This window comes from Morchella sextelata, assembly GCF_020137385.1.
Source record: "Morchella sextelata strain SCLS chromosome Unknown scls_10, whole genome shotgun sequence".
In the NCBI taxonomy this organism is placed as follows: domain Eukaryota; kingdom Fungi; phylum Ascomycota; class Pezizomycetes; order Pezizales; family Morchellaceae; genus Morchella; species Morchella sextelata.
This window is the reverse complement of record NW_025408625.1, coordinates 443,991-464,395: the sequence shown is the minus strand read 5'-3', so window position 1 is coordinate 464,395 and position 20,405 is coordinate 443,991. Positions and strand designations below refer to the sequence as shown.

The 20,405-nt window shown below is 49.5% G+C and overlaps 3 protein-coding genes across 3 annotated transcripts; 1 reads left to right on the top strand and 2 right to left on the bottom strand.

Moving 5' to 3' along the window:
* Nucleotides 1–2,623: 2,623 nt before the first annotated feature.
* Nucleotides 2,624–5,793, bottom strand: H6S33_001100 (uncharacterized protein; the record flags this gene model as incomplete). Its single annotated transcript, XM_044832441.1, has 2 exons — nucleotides 2,624–5,039; nucleotides 5,255–5,793. The coding sequence occupies 2 exons, from the start codon at nucleotides 5,791–5,793 to the stop codon at nucleotides 2,624–2,626; spliced, it is 2,955 nt and encodes a 984-aa protein (XP_044694067.1).
* A 5,617-nt stretch (nucleotides 5,794–11,410) lies between these two features.
* Nucleotides 11,411–12,791, top strand: H6S33_001099 (uncharacterized protein; the record flags this gene model as incomplete). The annotated part of the gene is made up of 5 exons (XM_044832440.1): nucleotides 11,411–11,465; nucleotides 11,536–11,577; nucleotides 11,669–11,686; nucleotides 11,754–12,650; nucleotides 12,718–12,791. 5 exons carry the CDS (start codon nucleotides 11,411–11,413, stop codon nucleotides 12,789–12,791), a joined length of 1,086 nt encoding a protein of 361 aa, XP_044694066.1.
* Nucleotides 12,792–15,679: 2,888 nt separating this feature from the next.
* Nucleotides 15,680–16,207, bottom strand: H6S33_001098 (uncharacterized protein; the record flags this gene model as incomplete). The annotated part of the gene is made up of 1 exon (XM_044832439.1): nucleotides 15,680–16,207. One exon carries the CDS (start codon nucleotides 16,205–16,207, stop codon nucleotides 15,680–15,682), a length of 528 nt encoding a protein of 175 aa, XP_044694065.1.
* Between the last annotated feature and the right edge of the window lie 4,198 nt (nucleotides 16,208–20,405).

The following is a 20,405-nucleotide window of genomic DNA, read 5'->3' as shown; positions in this document are numbered from 1 at the left end:
CATGTGTTTCTATTTTCTCTATTGCATTTTTCTTTTCGTGCTTTCTATTTCTAATCCATGGATTGTTTAATGGCTATATAATTGCAAGACAATAAACTGGATGGAGTCAAATCATGTGCGCTCAGTATCACTTTCCCTAACGGCCCGGTAATCAGGCCCTGTAGTAAAAAGATAGTATAATACGAAGGAAAGAAGAAAAGAAAAAAGGAGTTATGTCTCATGACGGTCACACAAAGTTTAAGTTTTTGACTTGGTAGGTTCAGTGAACGAATGGAGAGATTTATTGATTCCATTTATTACTATTTGATCTTCTGCTAGAATAAGTATTTCGAGCCCATGACCATAGACCATATGCCGGGCTCGTGGTATGATGCACAAATCCATTGCGCACCCACAATGCAAAGATATCCTGAATCCTATCTATCCACAGACGAAAAAAGTCAGCGTTAATCCTCTCACAAAACTCAATTGAAGCCCGCTCCTCCTGCACCAAGGAAAAGAGAGAAGGATTCCAAAACACATCTCAGTACCCAATGTTCTAAGCACCGCCCCCCACAACGAGACTTCCCCACACAACACCCACGCCGCACCATAACCCCCCCAGGAACGAAGAAAGTCAAACCGATCATACATTTCCCAAGAAGGTCGGGCAGGGCGCTAATGGGTGAAGATGGATGGTCCGGTTTATATGTTGTGGGGGACTCATACGGCTCTTCCTTTCATTCTTGGGAGATACTCATCATGGTATGTTTTTTCCCCCTCTCTTTTCTTTTGGTGGACGAGGGAGCGAGGGGGAGGAAGAGGGTGTGAGAACTTACAGATTGTTTGTTAGGTGTGGTGATGATTTCGAGCAATGCGATGGTGGTTTTGCTGATGTTGAGGTTGAGGTTGAGGATGGAGATGTTGGGTGTTGGTGTTTGGAGAGAGCGGAAGGAAAAACTTTTTTTGAGCCCCAGGAACAGACTGGTCTTGGCAGAGTTAGTGTGCCAAGAATGGTTTGGCGAGGGGTAATGATCGGTGTGGCATGTCCTGTCAGGTCCCAGTTATGTACTCGCCCACTTCCCTCGTCATCAAGGCAGGCGCAGATACTTTAAACCAATGGTCTCTAGTTGTTATAATAAGAGTGTGAAAAGAACAGGTCGAGAATAGTGTCGTCGATGAAGAGAATCAGTCGCATTAAACCATATCTGGGCGTCCAAACCCGTGTCCTCCCCTGAGCTGAAAGTCACGCTTAATGTGATGTAGAAGACTTAATTGGTGAGACAAAAAGAGTCTCCCAACTGCGAAGATATACTGCCTAGTCTGGTATATCTGTTCTACTTGTACAGTCTGAGTGTTCTTTCTAGCTATGGACACAGTGTTGCTAACTATTGCTATCGGTAGTCTTATAATCTGTCTTTACATCTCCAGTGGAAAATCCCATCGTATGCACAAAAAATTCATAACACAAAAGAGCTTCATGATGTTTTGTATCCATATATACGAGATAATTGGGGGACAGTGTGGTTCGCACTGTCTCGCCCATTGTGCCCGGCGTGCTCGCGTGGTAGTTGTTTCTGAGTTGACCTGCAGGTTACGGAGGTTTTTTTTTTGGGGGGGGGGGGGGGGAGGGTAATGTCGCCTGGACCGGATGTAAATAACCTCCTAGGAGTGCTGAGTCGTGATGAGCACGGTTTTGTAAATACATACATCCACCCATAAAGCTATGCACCCGCCCGCCCGGCTGTATGCAGTTGAAGTATAAAACAGATCTAGGCCAAAGTATGTATAGGTTCCGACAGACCGGGCCGCCTGTTATATATACTGATTTCAGCACTCCGATGAGACATCACGTCCCGAATTCACGGGTTGCGCTGTTCTTTTGCCATCAGCCGAGTGATGCCCTATGATGCTCTAACTTAACCTAGTTTGACGCCCACCGAGTGACTGTCTATGACTTCACCAACACTCGACACCCACCACAACACTCGACACTCCACATCGAACGAACACTCAGCACTCAACACTCTATGCAACAGTCTATTTTACTCCATTTTAATTTCCCCACCGCTCCTAGCTCATTATTTCCGATACACATACAGTACACATTTCTATTCGATCCCGCCTGGACACATCATCCCTCATTCATCCCCCTCATTCCTCCCTCCTCATCCCTGGAGGAGAAATCATAATCCACTCCCGAAATAAGAAGAGGGGAAAGAAGATAATAACCACCACCACCCCATGAAAAAAATTAAAAACACACAGAACCATAACTAATCTGTCTCCCCTCCTCGAAAGAGAGGGGGAGAGGAAATAGGGCACCGATACGAGACTTTATGAGACCCAATAAAGACGTAGGGAATAAGGAGAGAAAGAAAGGAAAAGAAAAGAAAGAAGAGAAAAAGACTAGAATATATAAAAGGAAAAAGAAGAAAAAAAAGAAAAAAGAAAAAACGTAAAAAACTCCCAATGTCAAAATGCTTAATTCAATTCGATTCGATTTCCCACCCCTTCAAGCCTTGCCGCCCCTAGCCCCGCCAGTCCGCCCGCCCGCGCGTACGTTAAATCAATGCATCAGTAGAAGAAGAAGACGAGAAAGAAAAGGAATGAAAGCAAGCTAATCATTAAGCCATTCCCTCATCTAATAATCCATATCCAACGGGCAATCGACGCTGTCGTGGCCGTCCCTCTCGCACATGGCGCACCATTTATCCAACTCCACCACGCCGCTCTCCTTCCCAGCAACGGGGCCAAAGCTGCTATCAACGCTGACCATTGGTGGCGGTGCAGGGAGGTGCACGCTCTTCTTCCGCTCTTGACCGCCGATCCGTCGTCGCTCCTCCTCTTCCATGAAGGATGCGGAGCCGGGCGATACGCCGTTGCCGTTGATGTTGAGAGGCGGCTCGATGTGGTCGCTATCGGAGGCGATGGTCTTGGTCTCGTCATCGTCGTCGACAATTTCTTTAGCGTGGATTGTTGGTGGGGTTGGGAGTGGCTTCTCGCCTTCAGGGCCCGCAGACGCAGGGCCGCCAGCAGCGGAGCCGAACATGTTGGTGCAAGTAAGAATATCGTGGCCCGCGGTCTCGCAGATCTCGCACCACATTGCCTCCGCATCGGAGCCCTCGGCAGTAATGGGTGCAAGCGCGCCACTGCTGACAACAGCTGCAGGAACGGACTCCTCCTTTTCGGCACCAGCCATGCTGCTTGCGCTGCTTTGTCTGGCCCTTCGCCAGCTGCCGACGGTTCCGCGTGATTCCCGTTCGCTGGCAGTGGTGGTAGTAGCAGTCTCGGTGTCTGCAGCGGAGAATGATGGTCTATGGCGCTCTCCAGAGTTGCGGCCCCACGAGCCGACGATGCCTGGTGCTGTCTTCTCCGAGATGGAGCCCGAAGCACCGGACGCGCGGGTCTCCTTGCGTTTCCGCAGGAACTCAATCTCCTTTTCAAGTTCGTCCTCACGGGAGGCCTTGCGGTCAATCAGGCCCTGGAGTTCATTGACCTCACGCTCCAATTTCTCGCGGGTGTTGCGCTCCATTGTCAGTTCATCCCCGTCGCCAATTTCACCATTGACACGGCGGAGAGCCCCCAGGTGTACGGCATGGCTTCCATCTTCAGCCGGAACAGCGTCCCTCGAAAGCGAGTGGATTATTGCCTTCAGCCCGCGGATCTCATCGTCCTTCTTCTCGACCTCGCTATCAACGGAGCCGGGACGCATAAGCTTCCCTACGGCAGCGTTCGCTACCGCAGCAGCGCTCTTCTCCTTCTCGCGGCGGAGCTCCTCGCGGCAGCGTTCTACTTCACCACGAAGGAATTCTACTTCGCCGCGGGCTTCTGCTTCACCTCTGCGTGCGTCTTCGAGACCCTCTTCAAGCTCTGCTACCAATTCTTCAAGCTGCTTGAGTTGACGGGCGACACTCTCAACATCCTCAGTTCGCTCTTGTAGCTCCCGGATCTCGTTCATGAGTTCTTGAACTTTGATCTCGTATACACGCTCTGTCTCGGTAGAGGCAAGCTCCAGGGTATCGATCGTACTTCTAAAGTCAGCACGATGTGCGTCGAACTCGGCAGTAAGAACCTGGATCCTCTCTGTCTTCTCCCTCAGTAACGCCCGTAGCTGTGTTGCATCTGCATCGTCGAAAGCACCGCTCCGTATGGATATCGGAGATGTTACTGGCGGCGGTTGTACCTGCGCACTTTGGATTAATGTTTGCAGCTCTGAGAATGACGCCTCCATTTCAAGGAGCTGCGCAGCCTGCTCCTGCAGCTGTCGATCCCTTTGGGCTAGTTGATCCTCCAGCGCCGATGTAGACCCATTGCTTACGCCTCCGCTGGCATTATCGTACTCGTTTTCCTCCGCGTGAACTAGCCCAATTCCCGAATCGCCCTGCGAAGTCTCCTCTTGTAAACCTTCCTGCTGCTGCCTCTCCGGGTGTTGCCCTAATGAACTGATGGAGCGCATTCCCATTGATGATCCACTCCGCAGCCCGCTCTGTCCCGAATTCTTTGGCTGCTTCAGGCCCAGTGACGAACCCGAGTGCTTCGGCGTGTGTGAGATCCTGGGAGTAGGGCCAGAGAATCCAGTGGCAGTTCCAGGACGCTCCGGATGTGCCGGCCCACCGTTTACTGTAGAAGCGATACTGCTTGCCCTCGGTCTACCGTAGTTTATCTTTCCCGACATCTGACTTGGGCCCCCAAATCTCCCTCCCATGGCCGAAGAGACATTTCGTGGCGTTCCCGGAGGTTGCAGGCCTCGTGCGGCGGGAGCGGGTGTGGTTTTGCGGACAGGGCTTTCCGGTCGCGGTAGAGATGGGCGGGATGAGGGCGCGAGGCCGATGCCGCTTCGGGCGCCGTTGTTATTGTTGTAGCCGAAAGGTGACTCGGCGCGCCGGGGAGTAGGGTAGCTAGGTGGTGAAAGCGCGGAGGTCCCGGTAGGGGAGTTGAGCCCGAGGAGTGTTGGTGTTGGTGGGGGATTCGAGGAGGACGCGGAGTTTCGCTTCTGTGCGCGCGCGAGTGGCACAAAGATCCCCGAGTTTGGGTGTGCGGTGGTGAAGTAACGTACACTAATTCCCCGGGAGCGGTGCTGTTAGTCACGATAATCCCCATCACCAAAAATGCAACATTGAGCTACCGCGAAAAGAAAAGAAGGGGAGAGGGTAAAAGGTAAGAGATAAAAGCACACAGTAATAGTGTAATAAAACCCCTGTGTTATATGGGTGCCCAAAAAAAAAAAAAGGAAGAAAAATAATAATATAAAGAGTTGTGGGAAAAAACGAACCCGTCGACTGCACCGTCGTTCTTCCCCCGACCTGCCATATCAGGGTCCAACTCCACACCCACAAACACACCCGCCTTCCCCTTGACGGTCCCAATGAACTTCACCGTCCCATGCATGCCTCCGGGGGTGTTGACCTGATCCCCAACATCGACGTCAACCCCCGCAACCGGTGTTCCTCTCCCTCGCGCTCTCAGGCCATCATCACCACCCCTCGACATGCTTCTCGTAGGACTTCCTAGGCCAAGCCCGTACCCCATGGTCCCGTCTGGTATCGATGCTAAAGAGTTCTGTGTCAACTGGTTCAGCGAGGCCTTCCGGGCCAGCATAGTACTTGGCGACAGCAGGGGCCCGTTGGAGGACTGGCTTGTATAACTTGGAGCGGGCGGCAGGCCGCTGTTGTTGTTGCTACTGTTGTTATTGTTGTTGTAAAAGGTGTTTGCTGAAGCGTTCGCGAACGGCGTGTTGAGGTGTGAGGGACGTGGACGGTTGAGGCCGAGGCCGATGCGGTTTTTCGTAGATGGCGTAGAGGGGGTCGACATTTGTACTGGCCTATATGATGAGATGGGGGGGAGGGGAGGGGGTGTGCCTCCTTCTTGGGGATTTGACGGAAACGGGAGAGTGGCAGGCAGTTAGGGGCAGGGTTGCTGTGGCTCACTGTCCAAGTTGGTCCCTAGGGTGAGGTAGGTACCGTTAGGTTGTGATGAGAGGGTGTGGACGCTTCTGGGAATGAAGGGACGGCGGTGGTGGTAGGTGCAGTTGGGTGAGTGCGTTATTGGATGACGATGAAAGGGTGAGAAAGGGCTGGGCCGGGTTTCGTTCGTGATGATGCTTTCCTTTTCCGCCGCCCGGATTGATATCCTGGCAGGCTGTGATCCTTGTAATGATATGTCCAGCAGAGAAGAGAGACCTATATGTCTGTCTGTTGTGAGGCAGGCAAGGAGAGTTAATCGATGATGCTACTGTATATGCAACAGAACGTGCCTGGCAGGAAATGCAATTGATTTCCTGTGCAACTAGGCCGTTTATTGGACAGGACCAAAATGAAGCCAGTGGCGTATATATCAGGTCAGCTATTCAGTCCTCATTCGAATATGAAGGCGGATAGACAGACAGAACGAGAGGCAGACTGGTATCTCGCGCTATCACTCGTTCCTTCGTCACTTCGTGGTAGTCGTATGCACTTTGCCCCCAGGTGCAGGAAAGCCCAGACAGAAAGGGAGAAGAGGGAGGAGGAGGAAGAGGTGGGAAAGTCACGAACGGAACTATCACTCGCTCGCTCGCCCCATTCCCAGTTCAGGGTCCACAGCTAGCATTTTAGTTCCCCCCAACCCAATTCGCAACTTGCAAGTCCTCCCCAATTGCCAAGAAACCCCGAAAAACAACGCAGGGGGGAAAGCTTCCGCTAACCCACTTCCGCCCTAAACTTGCCTTCCTTTCCGCTCTCTCCTCCTTCTCCTGCCTACGCAGGCCTTCTATGTATGTCTGGGTTAGACAGACGCAACTGGTGTTCTCACAAACCAGCTACAGCTGTCCTAGCTCACGAATGAAAGAAGAAGAAATTAACAGCTGTCTGCCCGGGAGTCTACATGCTTCAACGTCCTGAAAGCCCGCCTAACGTACGCATCATGCCATCGTAACCTACATGCATACCATCTACTCATCCCCTTTTTGCTTTGCTGCGATGAGATGAACAAGCAGAGCAAGCAGCAACAAGCAAAAGAAAGTATATGTAAGGAAGGAAAGGAGATTCCGGCCCCGATTCTTTACTTTTTTTTGATACGCGCACGGGCCCCGACGCGCGCGCCGAGACGTTCCTTTTTTCTTTCTCTCCCCTTCTCCAGTCAGTGGACATCCCGAGAAACCTTCCAGCCACGGCATTGCTATGATTGGCTTCCTGCGGGCTTCTTTGGGATTCTGGGATAGGGGCTTTTTGGGCGGATGGGCTTTTCAGGAAACAATGTTTCCTTTTTTTGCTCTAACTGCATACAGACGGGACACCTACTCCACTGGTGGGGGCGAGTGAGCGTTTTTGTTGCCTTGGGTGCTATGTAGGCATGCTAGGCATGAGAGGCAGTCTGGCTTCATCTCTTCGGAAATTTTTATGGCTTCTTTCTACTTCCTTGAAGTGGCCTCTAGCAGAGGACGTACTATGCAATCCCCCAATCATGATCACGGACCACCTATATACGTCAGTGTCCAAGCGCCCCCTCCCCGCCGTGATGGCATGGCGTGTCAGATAAACATTGACACCCAAGGCTCCGGAAGACCCATGCTCAGCCTGAGGTAGAGTGGACAGGAGATGGACACGATACTGTGGAGATATGGACTGGTGCACTTCCGGTCCCCCCGGTCATCGAGTGATTGGCTGTGATGCGGAGGGCTTTCATTTGCCACTATGAATAGGTACCCTGCCCTGTCTGCTGCGCTGATCTGGGCATGTGTAATGATGTTTACGCAGATATCGAGCCTGCAGATTTGCATATCCTAAGCCTTCCGTTGTGGTTGGTGGGTTGCGGGCATAAATCCTGCCTTTACAGTGCTTCTTGGCTGGAGAGGCCTAGGGTTCTGATTACCTGTACGCAGCAGCAGTAGCAATACCTATCTTAGGTGTAGATTGAGAAATAATTTCCTTTAAATCTATAGTTTGCATGAAGAAGAGAGCACAAGCAAAACTCTCGGGCACCGGCGTCTTCTGGCGAATATGCGGAGCATGCGAGGAGGTCTTCAACAAAAGCTTAACCCATTAGCTGTCCCCACCCGCTAAAAGCTTAATCCACCCCCTTGGCGGGAAAAAACGTTGTTTGTAGAACCATGATCAAGTGAGGAGGCATTGGTCGGTGGTATGTAGATCTAGAATTAGGGGCGAGCTGCAGGCTTTGCTTTATCGTACCCCTTGCTCGATGGTTATCGTAGAAAGTTGTGTGTAAAGGGTTTGTAATTCCAATTTGGATGCGGTATCCGGGCCGGGGTAGGGTGTGATGTGTGGCCGGGTGGTTTGGCCGGTGGATCCAAGTGCATGCAGCCCTATCCAAAGTTGGTCCAGCACATGAGAATGTGAACTATGCCAGTGTATGGTCATAAAATCCTTTGAGTTTATCGGCCGGACGATTTGGGTTGGGTGCGATTATACAGAACGAATTGTCAAGTTAGCAAGCTTGGCCCATATGGCCAAAAATACAAAATCAAATATTGTAAGTGTAGGGTCGAACAGCTCAGTATTGCAGTAGCGGTAGGAGGCCTCCAGGAACAGCTTTCTCGACTACACTATTGTGTCCGTTCAACTCACTGCGCTGGACTCGGAGCGGCCCCAGAAATTTCAGCGTCAACAAAGTTACAATTAAGGTCTCGATCTTCGATCGGGTTAAGTAAATGTAGGTATCACTAGGCGAAGGTACTAGAGAACAATATGTGGATAGAGAATTGTTAGCTTAGTTGTCATTAAAGATGCTCTGTATTTAAGTCGAGAAGTGGAAATTACTCTCTCTTCTCTCATCAGCGCGAGGTCATAAATCATGGGAAGGCGCCCATTTTACACCAAAAATGCCACTTTTCAACCCGGTCCTCAACCACCAATTATGATGGGTATTTTCTGAGAATTGGAAGACTATATATTTTGTATATGAATGATCGCTCTATCAGCTGAAAATTACAATCTTACACTTCTAGAATGAGTTGTGTTGGTTTTGTTACGTTGAGTTGCGAAAAATGCGCCAAGACCCAAATCTCCAGGTCTCTCTACTTCTAGCTCATGTAACTTCTTCCACATTTGACTTCAGAGAGTGCCCTTTTAGATTTATTAAACTTGATAGCCAATACTTCATCCCCCAAAGCCTTGTTTATTATTGATGGCAATTGTGTTGTGGGTGGTGGTTGCATCTAGACCAATTTTTGACGAATTTTGGTGTGGTTTGGTTGCCTTCTCATGATTTATGACCTTTTACATGTAAGAATCAACCTCTCGATCGAGTTATGTACAGCGGCGGGTAATAAGTGATCGGATGCCTGGATCAACTGCTGAGAAATCTGAGACAATGTTGATGGTAGTAGTACTCGTGTGAGGAGCGTAGAAGTGAATAGCAAACGGATTCTAGTACCCAAACAGCCAAAATGACCGCCATCAAACCCATTTCAAAACCTAAAAGGGCGGAGACTACAGAGGTTCAGCGCTCAGTTATTATCACCTTACATGGCGAGGGTTATCCTTTTGCCAAAATAGCCGAGAAAACTGGAGTACCAAAAAGCACCTGCTATTCAATTGTCAAACGAGATAAAGACAATCGGAAACCTGGCAGTCTAGTCCCCTATACCAAAAATGCCTCTAGGAAGGGACGGCCAGAGAAGCTAAGCCTAAGAGAACAGCGGTTCTTAGTCTGGATTGCACGACGTTGCCGACGTACAGTTCTTAATCAGCTTATCAAATTCCTACCTACTTCGATTACTAGAAAGACTGCTAGGAAATATTTAGCCAAAGCAGGCATCCACCGACGTCGCGCAAAAAGAAAGCCTTTCCTAAAGAAGCAACACATGGTTAATAGGTTAAAATGGTGCAAGGAAAGAAAGAGCTGGACTTTGGAGGATTGGGGAGATATTATTTGGACCGACGAATCGAGGTTTGAGGTGGGATTTCATGCTGGAACCTGCTGGGTGTCGAGAGCAGCTGGTGAGGAGGATCTTCCAGATTGTCTACTGCCTTCTTTCAAAAGTGGTAGGACATCGGTCATGATATGGGGTGCGATCAAGTTGGGTACTAAGGGACCTATGGTGATCTTACCGAGTGGGTCTATAAAGGGTCCAGATTATGTTAAACTTGTTATGATTCCCGCATTACATCCCTTTTATATTCAGACAAGACGGGCAGATGGTGAAGCCATGGTTATGGAGGACGGAGCTAGCATACACAGGTCTGTGGTTGTTAGGGAAGCTAGAAATCGCTTGAGAATACAACGGATACCTTAGCCTGCCCAGTCACCAGACCTCAACCCCATTGAAAACCTATGGCGGAAAATGAAATACAGAATAAACCTAAGAACCCCGGCCATTACCACCAAGCCACAGCTTATACAAGCACTCCAGGAAGAATGGGATCGCTTCACACCAGATGACTTCAAGAGGTTGATAGAGAGTATGCCTAGGAGGGTCAGGGAATGTATTAAGAGAAAAGGAGCTTCTACGCACTACTAAATGTACATTATATTCATCCTATTTATCAAATACTGTTATTCGTTGCCATTTCGTTGATGTATCGACCTTTAACCCAGCCTCGAACCGCCAAATGTAATATTGCTTTTGCAAGCGTCCGATCACTTTTTACCCGCCGCTGTACAGTCGCATGCAACAAGTTCCCGCCGTTTTTTGACGGTGAGTCAAACCATAACCACTCCACCACGAACTCTGCAAAATTTTCAAGATATGACAAGTGGCAAGCTGCTGTTATTCTCCATAAAATGGGCTGAAATACTGTACAAATAAATAAAGATACAAACTGTCCAGTCAGGAGGAGGATTGGCCTACTGGATGACCAGATTTCAATGCCATAGAGAATTCATGGGAAATGCTCAAGAGTGCACTAAAAAGGCAATGAAGTTATAGACAGAGAAGACCTCATCGTGATGATGAACCTTTTATCGCTGCACAAGAGGAGTGGGGGGCATTGTCTCAATCAAAGCTAGATAAATTACCATTAAGGGTTGAGGCGTGTCTCAAAGCCAATGGAGGCCATACTAGATAGTAGTCTCAAAACCGTTTTCTTTATATTCTATTTAACTCTACTATGTATTCTCTATTAAATATCTTCACTTGTAGTTGAGTAACGAGTATTGAGGTTGGGTGTTGCATCGTGAGCGGCGAGGACTTGATGCATGCGACTGTACATGTACTTCATAGAAACTTATCATCACATCAATATATATCACCTCTTTACTGAAATTTAGTCAAAATTACCACTCTCAGACTACAGGTATTGTACCGTGCAATTCACTCATTTCAAGGTGTTTTCGGCGGGCATCTGATTTCCCCGGATTCTCGTCGCGGGCACGGCAAGTTCCGAGACAGGCAGTGGGGCATTTCTTGCCCGAGTCCCTTTGCAACAACGTCAACCCCACCATCCGGAATATCACATCAACCAACATCAACCACTCCCTCCCACCACCACACAACATGTCAGAGAGCTTTGAACCCCTCCAGAATGATCTCTTGCTCCGCGCCGCCAGAGGTATTTCTCTTCTTTGGAATTGAATCTCTACGGATGCCAGTCAGCTGACATGTGATTGCCAAATTAACAGGCGAGACGGTCGAGAGACCGCCCATGTGGGTGATGCGTCAAGGTGAACCCGCACTCCAATCCATTCCACTGCGGTTTGTGTAGGAAGGCTCTCATATTTACATGCCGAACTTCTAACACCCTCACTTCTCCAGCCGGCCGCTACCTCCCTGGTCTGCACCTCCACCTCTCCCCCGATCGGCCCTCCGCCCACCACTAACAAATCACACCCCCGTACAGAATACCACAAAGTCAAAGGCACAAACGACTTCTTTGCCGTATGCCGCGACCCCGAGCTCGCATCAACAATCACCCTCCAGCCTGTCGAGCGCTATGCCGGCCTCCTCGACGCCGCAATTATCTTCTGCGACATCCTCGTCATCCCCCAGGCCCTCGGCATGACCGTCGAAATGATCGATAAGAAAGGCCCCCACTTCCCCGACCCCCTCCGCGTCCCCGCCGACCTCGAAAAGCTCCGCACAACTGTCGACGTCAAGGAGCAGCTCGGCTACGTATTCGACGCCATCACCCTCACGCGCAAGAAGCTGCGTGGCCGTGTCCCCCTTCTGGGGTTCGTGGGTGCGCCGTGGACGCTCATGAGCTACATGATTGAGGGCGGTGGAAGCAAGATGTTCATCCACGCGAAAACGTGGATCTTCAAGTACCCCGAGGAGAGCAAGCGCCTGCTCGCGCGCATCACCGACGTGTGTGTCGAGTTCCTTGCGCAGCAGGTTGTGGCCGGCGCGCAGATGGTGCAGGTGTTTGAGTCATGGGCGGGCGAGCTGTCGCCGCGCGACTTTGACGAGTTCTCACTGCCGTATTTGAGGGAGATTGCGGAGCGGTTGCCGAAGCGTCTGAGGGAGCTGGGGCAGGAGCCTGTCCCGATGACGGTGTTTGCAAAGGGTGCGTGGTATGCGTTGGAGAAGTTGTGTGTGTCCGGGTATCAGGTTGTGGGCTTGGACTGGACGCATGATCCCGAGGAGGCGTATAAGGTGGCCGCCGGCAGGGTCACGCTGCAGGGGAACTTTGACCCGAATATTTTGTATGGCGGGAGGAAGGCGATTACGGATGCGGTGGAGAGGACGGTGCCTGCCTTTGGAAATGGGAAGAAGGGGTGGATTTGTAATTTGGGGCATGGTGAGTTTTGGATTTTTTTTTGGGGGGGGGGAGATGTGCGGTGTGCTAATGTGGGTGTGTGATTTAGGGATTACGCCGTTTGTGGACCCAGAGGACTTGAAGCACTTTTTTGAGGAGGTTCATAGAGTGGGTGGGAAATAGAGTGGGATAGAGGGACTCAAATAGACTAGACTTCCATTGTGGCATGGATATCAAGTAGCTAGATGAATATCAATCAAAAGTCTTTTAAGCTCCTATTCATTCTTCTGTTCTTTATCAAAAGAACCTTGCTTTCCAGCGGTGGTTCATTCAACGATACCACCATTGAGAACAAACCACGGCCAAACGGTGGCGGCTCGTAAACTCCAGAGCTCTTTTTCTAAATGGCTCAGCGAGGTCGTTTGGTCAGCGTTGGCGCCCAAATTACCCAGAGGTGTTGAGGTAGATTCCCCCCGGCATTTTGGGTGGTAAAGAGGGTGCCGGTGTGGCGTAGTCTATAACTGGATTTTTTGTAAGAATGGTGATTCCCAAACCTTCCGAAGTCTGGAATTGACCAAGTAGTCGAAACTTCTGCACGGGCTAGTGAGGTGGATATTGCAATTTATGCTGTTGGGGGACGTTATGGGTTGAATGGCTTCCAAATGTACCATATGGGCCCTAATCAAATACAGTGGCAACCTCAAAATACCGCGGGAGAGATTAGCGCATGGCCCAGCGCGAGGTGCTGCACACGGGATATTATCCATTTTTTGTTCGTTGCTTGGCGTCGAGTGATATTTTATGATTAACTGCGGACCACGTTAGCGACGGATTCGATGCTGCCATTTGAGGAATTGTCTCTAGATGCTTATTGTGGAAGAGATGCCAGTTATGGTCCATAGCAGCTATTGTTTACGGTTGTTATTATAGACAGCTACAAGTACCAATCATCCGGGGAGCTCAAGGGGACAAACGGGTGGCCAGTGCATGGGTCATGATGTACGTCGGTCGTGGAAGTAGATTGTGGTTTCAGGGTTAGGTGTTGCCGCCCTAGCTCGCGCTCCCTTAAGTATTACTTCCCGACCTCTGTCAATTGTGTGGGCGAGCGTGGTCTATGGTAGACGCCTCGTCAACGGAGGACACCGAGCGGGTTGAGTCCCCATGACCATCAGTAGGTCATGGGTTCGACCCCGAGGGGTGGGAGTCTATACTGGCGTTGTGTGTAATAAATGGCACTCACCACCCTGAAAAGCACATTCTTCAGCAAGACTTTTTGTTCTTTTTAGCTTCTCGTTCGTTACATGCATGTAGTCTCCCCCCTCCCCTCGCCAGTTCAATCACGGGCCGTCACTCGTTAGTTGGCGCCGGGGACATTAGCTCCCATGTCAACTTGGCAGGTTATTCGACGGTTACGTGACTAGACTCGGTCAAGCATGTGTGTTACAAGTGGAATGCGGCCTCCGGCCGCAAATTAACATACAGTGGACAAATAGAGGTTGTCAACCTCACCATCTGTGGATAGATTTGCCTTATCATCCGGCATAGGTCTTTAGGACATGTAGTGCGTCCAGTCCATAGTTTATTCCGAGGTGAATAATAGAAACGGGTCCAGTCTGATTGTATAAGCACTACGCTATCTATTGCTGGTTTGGATAGTTAAAATCTCTGTATGTGACATGAGGAATCCTGTAGTTATATCAGTTTTTCTTTCTTAATATTAAGATGTAGTTTACAAAAGGATATTTGGTAGTTCAAGGTTGATATATAAGACTATATATATCTGCAATTAATTCTACCTGCCAGTGTTTGCCCTTTCGATGTCAGCTAGCTCCCTCCCCGGTATTACCGGGTCCTATATCGGGAGCAGTTCTTTGTTTGTACATACATATATATGTGCTTCTATCTGTGGTATGCAGACCATATACTTCAACCAATAGAAATGCTTCGTGATGACAATGAGGAAGTTTATACTGTTTAGACGTATACATGTGCTTTGTAACTATTATGTTGTTGTTTGGACAGTTTTACTTTGGTCTTTAGAAGAACAGGCTATTCGTTAACGTGGCTGTGACTATAAAAGGGATCTTCTTCGACCCCTTCTTACTTTGGTTTAAGAACAATATCTGAAAAGCTTCTCATATCCTTTAAATCGCGTATTGTATAACTTGGTGTATATGTAGGCATAGGATACCCCCCGAAACGAAGCATAATCGGACCTTCAATTAATGGCCGGTGTTGCGGGCGAAAGGAGAGAATTCCGTAAGCAATCTTCCCATAATGATGAGAAGAGGCGATACTGATGGTTAGATAGAGACACACCAAGACAACACATACCAAGAGCTACGATCTCAGATAATACGAACTTAACAGACCGTCTACGATGCCTTCATTGATCTCTGATCATGAACAAGATACTTTCTATAACCGAGTGATACTCCATGAACGAGCCTGCCACAACTCCACGTAAGTCAGCGGAACCCATCGCCTCAACGTTGTCTGTTTGCAAAAAGAACTAGCCAAATTCATGGCAATATCCATGGGCAGCACGCTGGCACTATATCTGCTTCACAACTGCATGGTAATGTTGACTAGCAACTCCGTCATATATAAACCAATGACCACCGCGACTAGCTAGACTGGAAGAACTTCCCATTCGCCACATAAGCGAGATCTATTTGCTGTCCGCACAAGCTCCCGTGGTGACATAATGGTGCAGAAGGGCGGGCCGGGATGATGGCGGGTTGGGTTGCGCAGGTTGGGATGATGGATGGCTGCGATGTGATGTGGAGATGGATGTCACGGCGCGGTGGAACAGGGAAGGGGATTGGTGTGAAGGGTGTCTGGAAAATGATCAGTGCAAGGATGTTTGGGCAAATCGCGTTGTGGGGATGTTTGTTAATGTTAATGGGTCTTGTGGATGATATTGGACTAGATTGTGGAAAAGATGGTGATCATGAAAAAGAGAGCGAAGTTTGTTATAACTAAAGTTAACTCTTACTCTTAATGCGGACTGGTACATGTTTCTTTATTACTACACGTACTACTAACTAAGCCCCTTCCAGCTTGCCAGCTCAAAACTCCTCATCACTAGTCACGACCTCCTCTTCCTCCTCCTCTTCAGTTTCTTCTTCATCTTCATCTTCTTCTTCTTCTTCCTCCTCCTCAACCGGCACCATCCACTCCCCACCCCCCTGCCCCCTCTCGCGCTCATACGCATCAAGATAGACCCTATCCGCCCAGTCCATCAACCCCCCAGTCATCTCATCCGCCGCCACCAAGCTGCGATCCACTACCACAAACCTCCTTCTCATCACCTCCTCAGCGTCATCCGGGAGCTCATCCAGCTTGAGCCCAATCTCGACCAGCCTCATACACAGCTCCTGGGTCCTGGCCTCGGCGCTCTCAAGGGTGCGAAGGACTACAATCGCACGCTCTTTCAGTGCGGCGGTGGTGGCAGCGGTCTCGTCTATGGCGGTGAGGGCCTCGTGCTGTGTGAAGAGGGCGTTCTCGAGGTGAGCGGTATTGAGCTCGAGGGTGCTGATGGCAGTGGGGAGGGCCTCCAGGGTGAGATTTGTTGGGGGCACGGTAGGGTCGAACATTTTGCTGCTGGGAAGTGGGGGTATGATTGTGGTTGTGTGGAAGCTTAAGGGGGGTGCGTGGGTGAGGGGTGAGTATGAGGGTGAAGTGTCGAGGGGCAAAGTGTCAAGTTGGTTCCAGGTGAAGCCGGGTTGTGGGATGGAGAGTGTTAGTGGTGGATTGGGTAGGCGTGAGCACGGTAAAGACAAACTGTAGGTTGTGGTTGATTCCATTGTTTTATAGGGAAGTGTTTTTTGGTACTCTACGTGCTTGGTTGGGTAGGCTGTCTCTACTGTGATTGATTCTTTAATAACCAGCGGCGTCTATATATCCATATCTACACACAAGCCCAAATACCATATTATTTCAAGATATCCGTAGAGCAACTTGTATCTCCCCAAAGTTGAAGTCCAAAGGCCTCCTCCGCAGCTTTCAAGACGCCGAGTGACATCTCATGATGCCGTTTTGGCACTCTCCCGATCGCGCAGAGCGCAGGAAAAAAAACGCCAGAAAAAACTCTAAATGCAACGTACCAATAGATAGCTAGGTGAGTAATACAAGTCCTCTATGACAAGTACATCTAAATGTACACTTGATAGATCCATGGTGACTTGATTACTCTACAACTTGCCTCTCTGAAGTATCACTCGAAGCACCTGCACGTGGAGGCTGCAGAGATAATGCTCCGAGATGAGCATGCAAACTGCAACTGCAACTGGGGGCCCTGAAACAGCGCTTGCCCACTGCCGATTCGCCGCGGCATGCAGGGTCACTTCTTTTTTCTGCTGCGCGGTGGCTATTGGTCGTGGGCGCGCGCGACTAAACTAATCGCTTGGGTGGATGACAAGCTACCGGCCTAGATACTGGGGGTGTACCTACATGTACGCACACGAGGGAAAAAAAACCGTTATGCTTCGAGTAGGTACATCATAACGGGTAGACGTCAAGAATATTGAAATGGATCACCGCCAATCACCGCGGGCGGAACTAGGCGGGAAAAGGGAAAGGGAGGAAGATCGACCCCTGCTTGCTTATCTCTAATCAACCCAGCAACAGCTCACCAGCACAACAGGAAAATTTCACATACACATAATGTTTGACCTTTTGCTTTGAGTTGTCCATTTCACATTTTTGTACGTACAATCAATGAAGGCAGAAAGCTGTTGTGGCAGAGTTAACCTTGCTTGTATGTGGGGGGAAGGGTTAAAGCCTCACTGTCCAGTAGTGAGTGGTTCAATCAACAGCACGTTCAAGCCACCATGAAACTTCTGAGTTGCTGCAGTGCCAGCAAGCCCAACCTGTCTGGCACGACCACGCCTCACCCGACGGTTTTCACACACACACAACCCCCCACCACCACCCACCTGCTTCTCTTCTTCCCGCATAGATTTGATATCAGAACGTCCGCAACCGAAACCTTAACCCCCATTGCATTAAGGTACACTATGGACTGTTTGCTGCTAGGTGCTGCGGCGGACGGTAGATATGGTTTCTGGGTGTACGTATGGTACGACGAGACGCTCGGCGACGTCATGAGTCGGAGTCATGAACTGTCAACTGAAGGAGGCGTTTGAGGCTCGGTCTCAACTACATGTAAGGGCCATGAAGAAGTGGTGGACGAGAGCTGGGTACAGTGGCACTGGAACTAAAAAAAAAAATGAAGCTGTAAATGTGCGAACCATGGCTCATGATCCAAGCAGTTGTTGCTGTTGTGGGGCGGGGGGGCTAAAAATGGGGTTTCTCGGCGTGGCGTCGCTAGCGTGGGTGTCAAGGGTTGAGGCTCGAGTCAAGGGTTTCAAACGTTATTGAGGCTCGCTCACACAAATTCGCGGCCGCGGTTCTTGCTAGCTGAGAAGTTGAAAAAGGAGAAACAAAACAAAAAAGAGCACCCCAAAAATGCCCTTTCAGGCCAGAAAGAAAGGGGGCGGACTGGTGTTTCTGCCAAGGACAAAGGAAACAATATGAAGGAATAATCGGCGACATGAGTATTGAAATCGTTGATAGGGATGAGGCAGACAAAGCATCCCCGCACCCCGTGGCCTTAGGAGCAAAGGGCGCTAACGGGAAAGGGAGGTCGCTATTTTAGACTAGAAGTCACGGACAGGTGGCTGATTGGGTCACAAATATAAATCTGTGGAGCTTCGGCATCCTCATGACAGATCAATCAATCAATAGCTGTCTTTTCGTCTCGTCTCCAGTTCACGGTTGAGCCACTCAAGACTCTGCTCTGTGACAATCATGAGAATAGAAGAACCTCTCACAGTGCACAGCCTCCCACCCTTTTCATCTTCATGAGCTTTAATACCATGATCATGGATTGTGCAGTACTACAGGGTACATACAGATTGTTGAGGGGGTAGGTAATATGGGGGCGTATATTCAGTCGGCTTGCCTGGGGTAATAGGCCGATTAACCCGCAAGAGCCCGCGGAGCGTCAATAATTCCTTGGAAGTCGAATGGTGGGATCGGTGTTACTATGAGATCGTGAGGGGGGGGAGATGAGTAACTATTTGCGGGGGCCGGCGATGGTGGGGAAAAATGGTATTCCTTGATAAAGGAGAAAGACCTCGGAAGAACGACCGTAACGGCCGGACTTAAGTTCTGGAAAAGCTGCTGAGATCGTGAACAGATATGGCTTACTTCATGGAGCGCTCGGTTGTGAAAAGGTTTGAAACTTCAAACTTGTAGAGTAACGCTAATGTACTGGGTAGCTACTGCAGCTTGCTTGCAGAAACTACTGTATGTTACTTACCTCTCACTACCTACCAGCTGCTGCTCCGCTTGCTTGGTGTCGCTGGTACTATCTCTTATTTGCCTCTGCGCGGATATCTACTCCTTTACTTCTAAACATCAAGAATGTTGTTTAACGCTCTTTTGTTTCGTCTCTACCTAAGCTGAACGGAGGTGAGGCGGCCAACCAGTCAAGCACCTAAGAATGATTGAATAATCACACGCTTTGGCAAGCCCAGCTGGATGAATAATTCTGAAACAAGAAATACAGTGGTCCCTGATCATCACTACTACTCTACCACCCCCTTGCGCTCGAACCTACCTAGACCATCTCGCCACCCCATGAGGTTGTCGACGCTTAATGTGTAAGGGCAAAGCTAGAGAAAGAAGGAATACTGGGGAGAATTTGAGATGCAACTTTCCTTACGGCGGGGAGTCCCGGAAAAAAGTAATACCTCCGAAACCGGGTGCTCCGAATAAAGATATCGGGAAATGCGCGCCGTCACGAGTTCCTTCACTTATAGTACTCTTCTAGGTGCCGTAATATATCCTTGTCGGGACTAGGCTACAATTATAAATTTCATCATGATCATTGCAAGTTCTTCTCTTCACAAGCAATGGATGGGTTCGTCCGCATGTTTGCAAAACAAAAGTGATGGGGACAGGATCTGATAGTTAATTATTAGATACCTGACAAATTCGGACACAAGTCCTATAGAATACATGAATATATAGTTGCAAGCAGGGAAACATGCTGGACTTTCCTGAGGCGGAGTATCGCAAATACAGAAACAACAGAACGAATAAATAGAGGACACAAACCTTGACACACAGGTGTCCGTCGCGCGCGCGTGAATGCGTACTATATACTCACTATGCGTAGCTGCTCCATACACACGTTGAACTACAGTAGCTAGCAGTTCAAGCAGCGGGAAGGAGATTCCTTTTGAGAGCGATCCAACAAACTCCCGGGGACAAGAAAAAGAGAACCCACAGAAATCCCGGCCGTTTGGCGATTGTTTATCTGTTATGATACCAGACAATGGGCATCGCAATTATTGCACCAACAAACCTCTCGCACATCACACTAGCTGGGTAGCTGGGGGGAGAAAAACCTTCTCTTGTTACCTCCCCCCTGGTGCTAAATGCCCCTTGTTTCGCGAACTCAATAGTACAATTTGCCGGCACGGGGTCCTGATTGGCCATGAGGATGAGGTGTGATATGCAGATGCGAGGGCAGCTTGGGCATGGGACGAAGAGTCAACCAATAGAACCTGTCAGCCCCCTGCCGCCGTCGTTTCGGGCAGCGTGGTAGTTGCACTAGACGCACCCACCACACTTTAGGCTGCCTGCGATGATTTTTTTGGGGAGTGTACTGCGATGTTTGGCCGCCCCCCCCAGAAACTAAAGGGAAAACGACCCACCCCCACACCCAATCCGCAGGCTCTCCCTTCTCGATCCTCCATTTAATTCACTCCTTCTTTTCTTGTC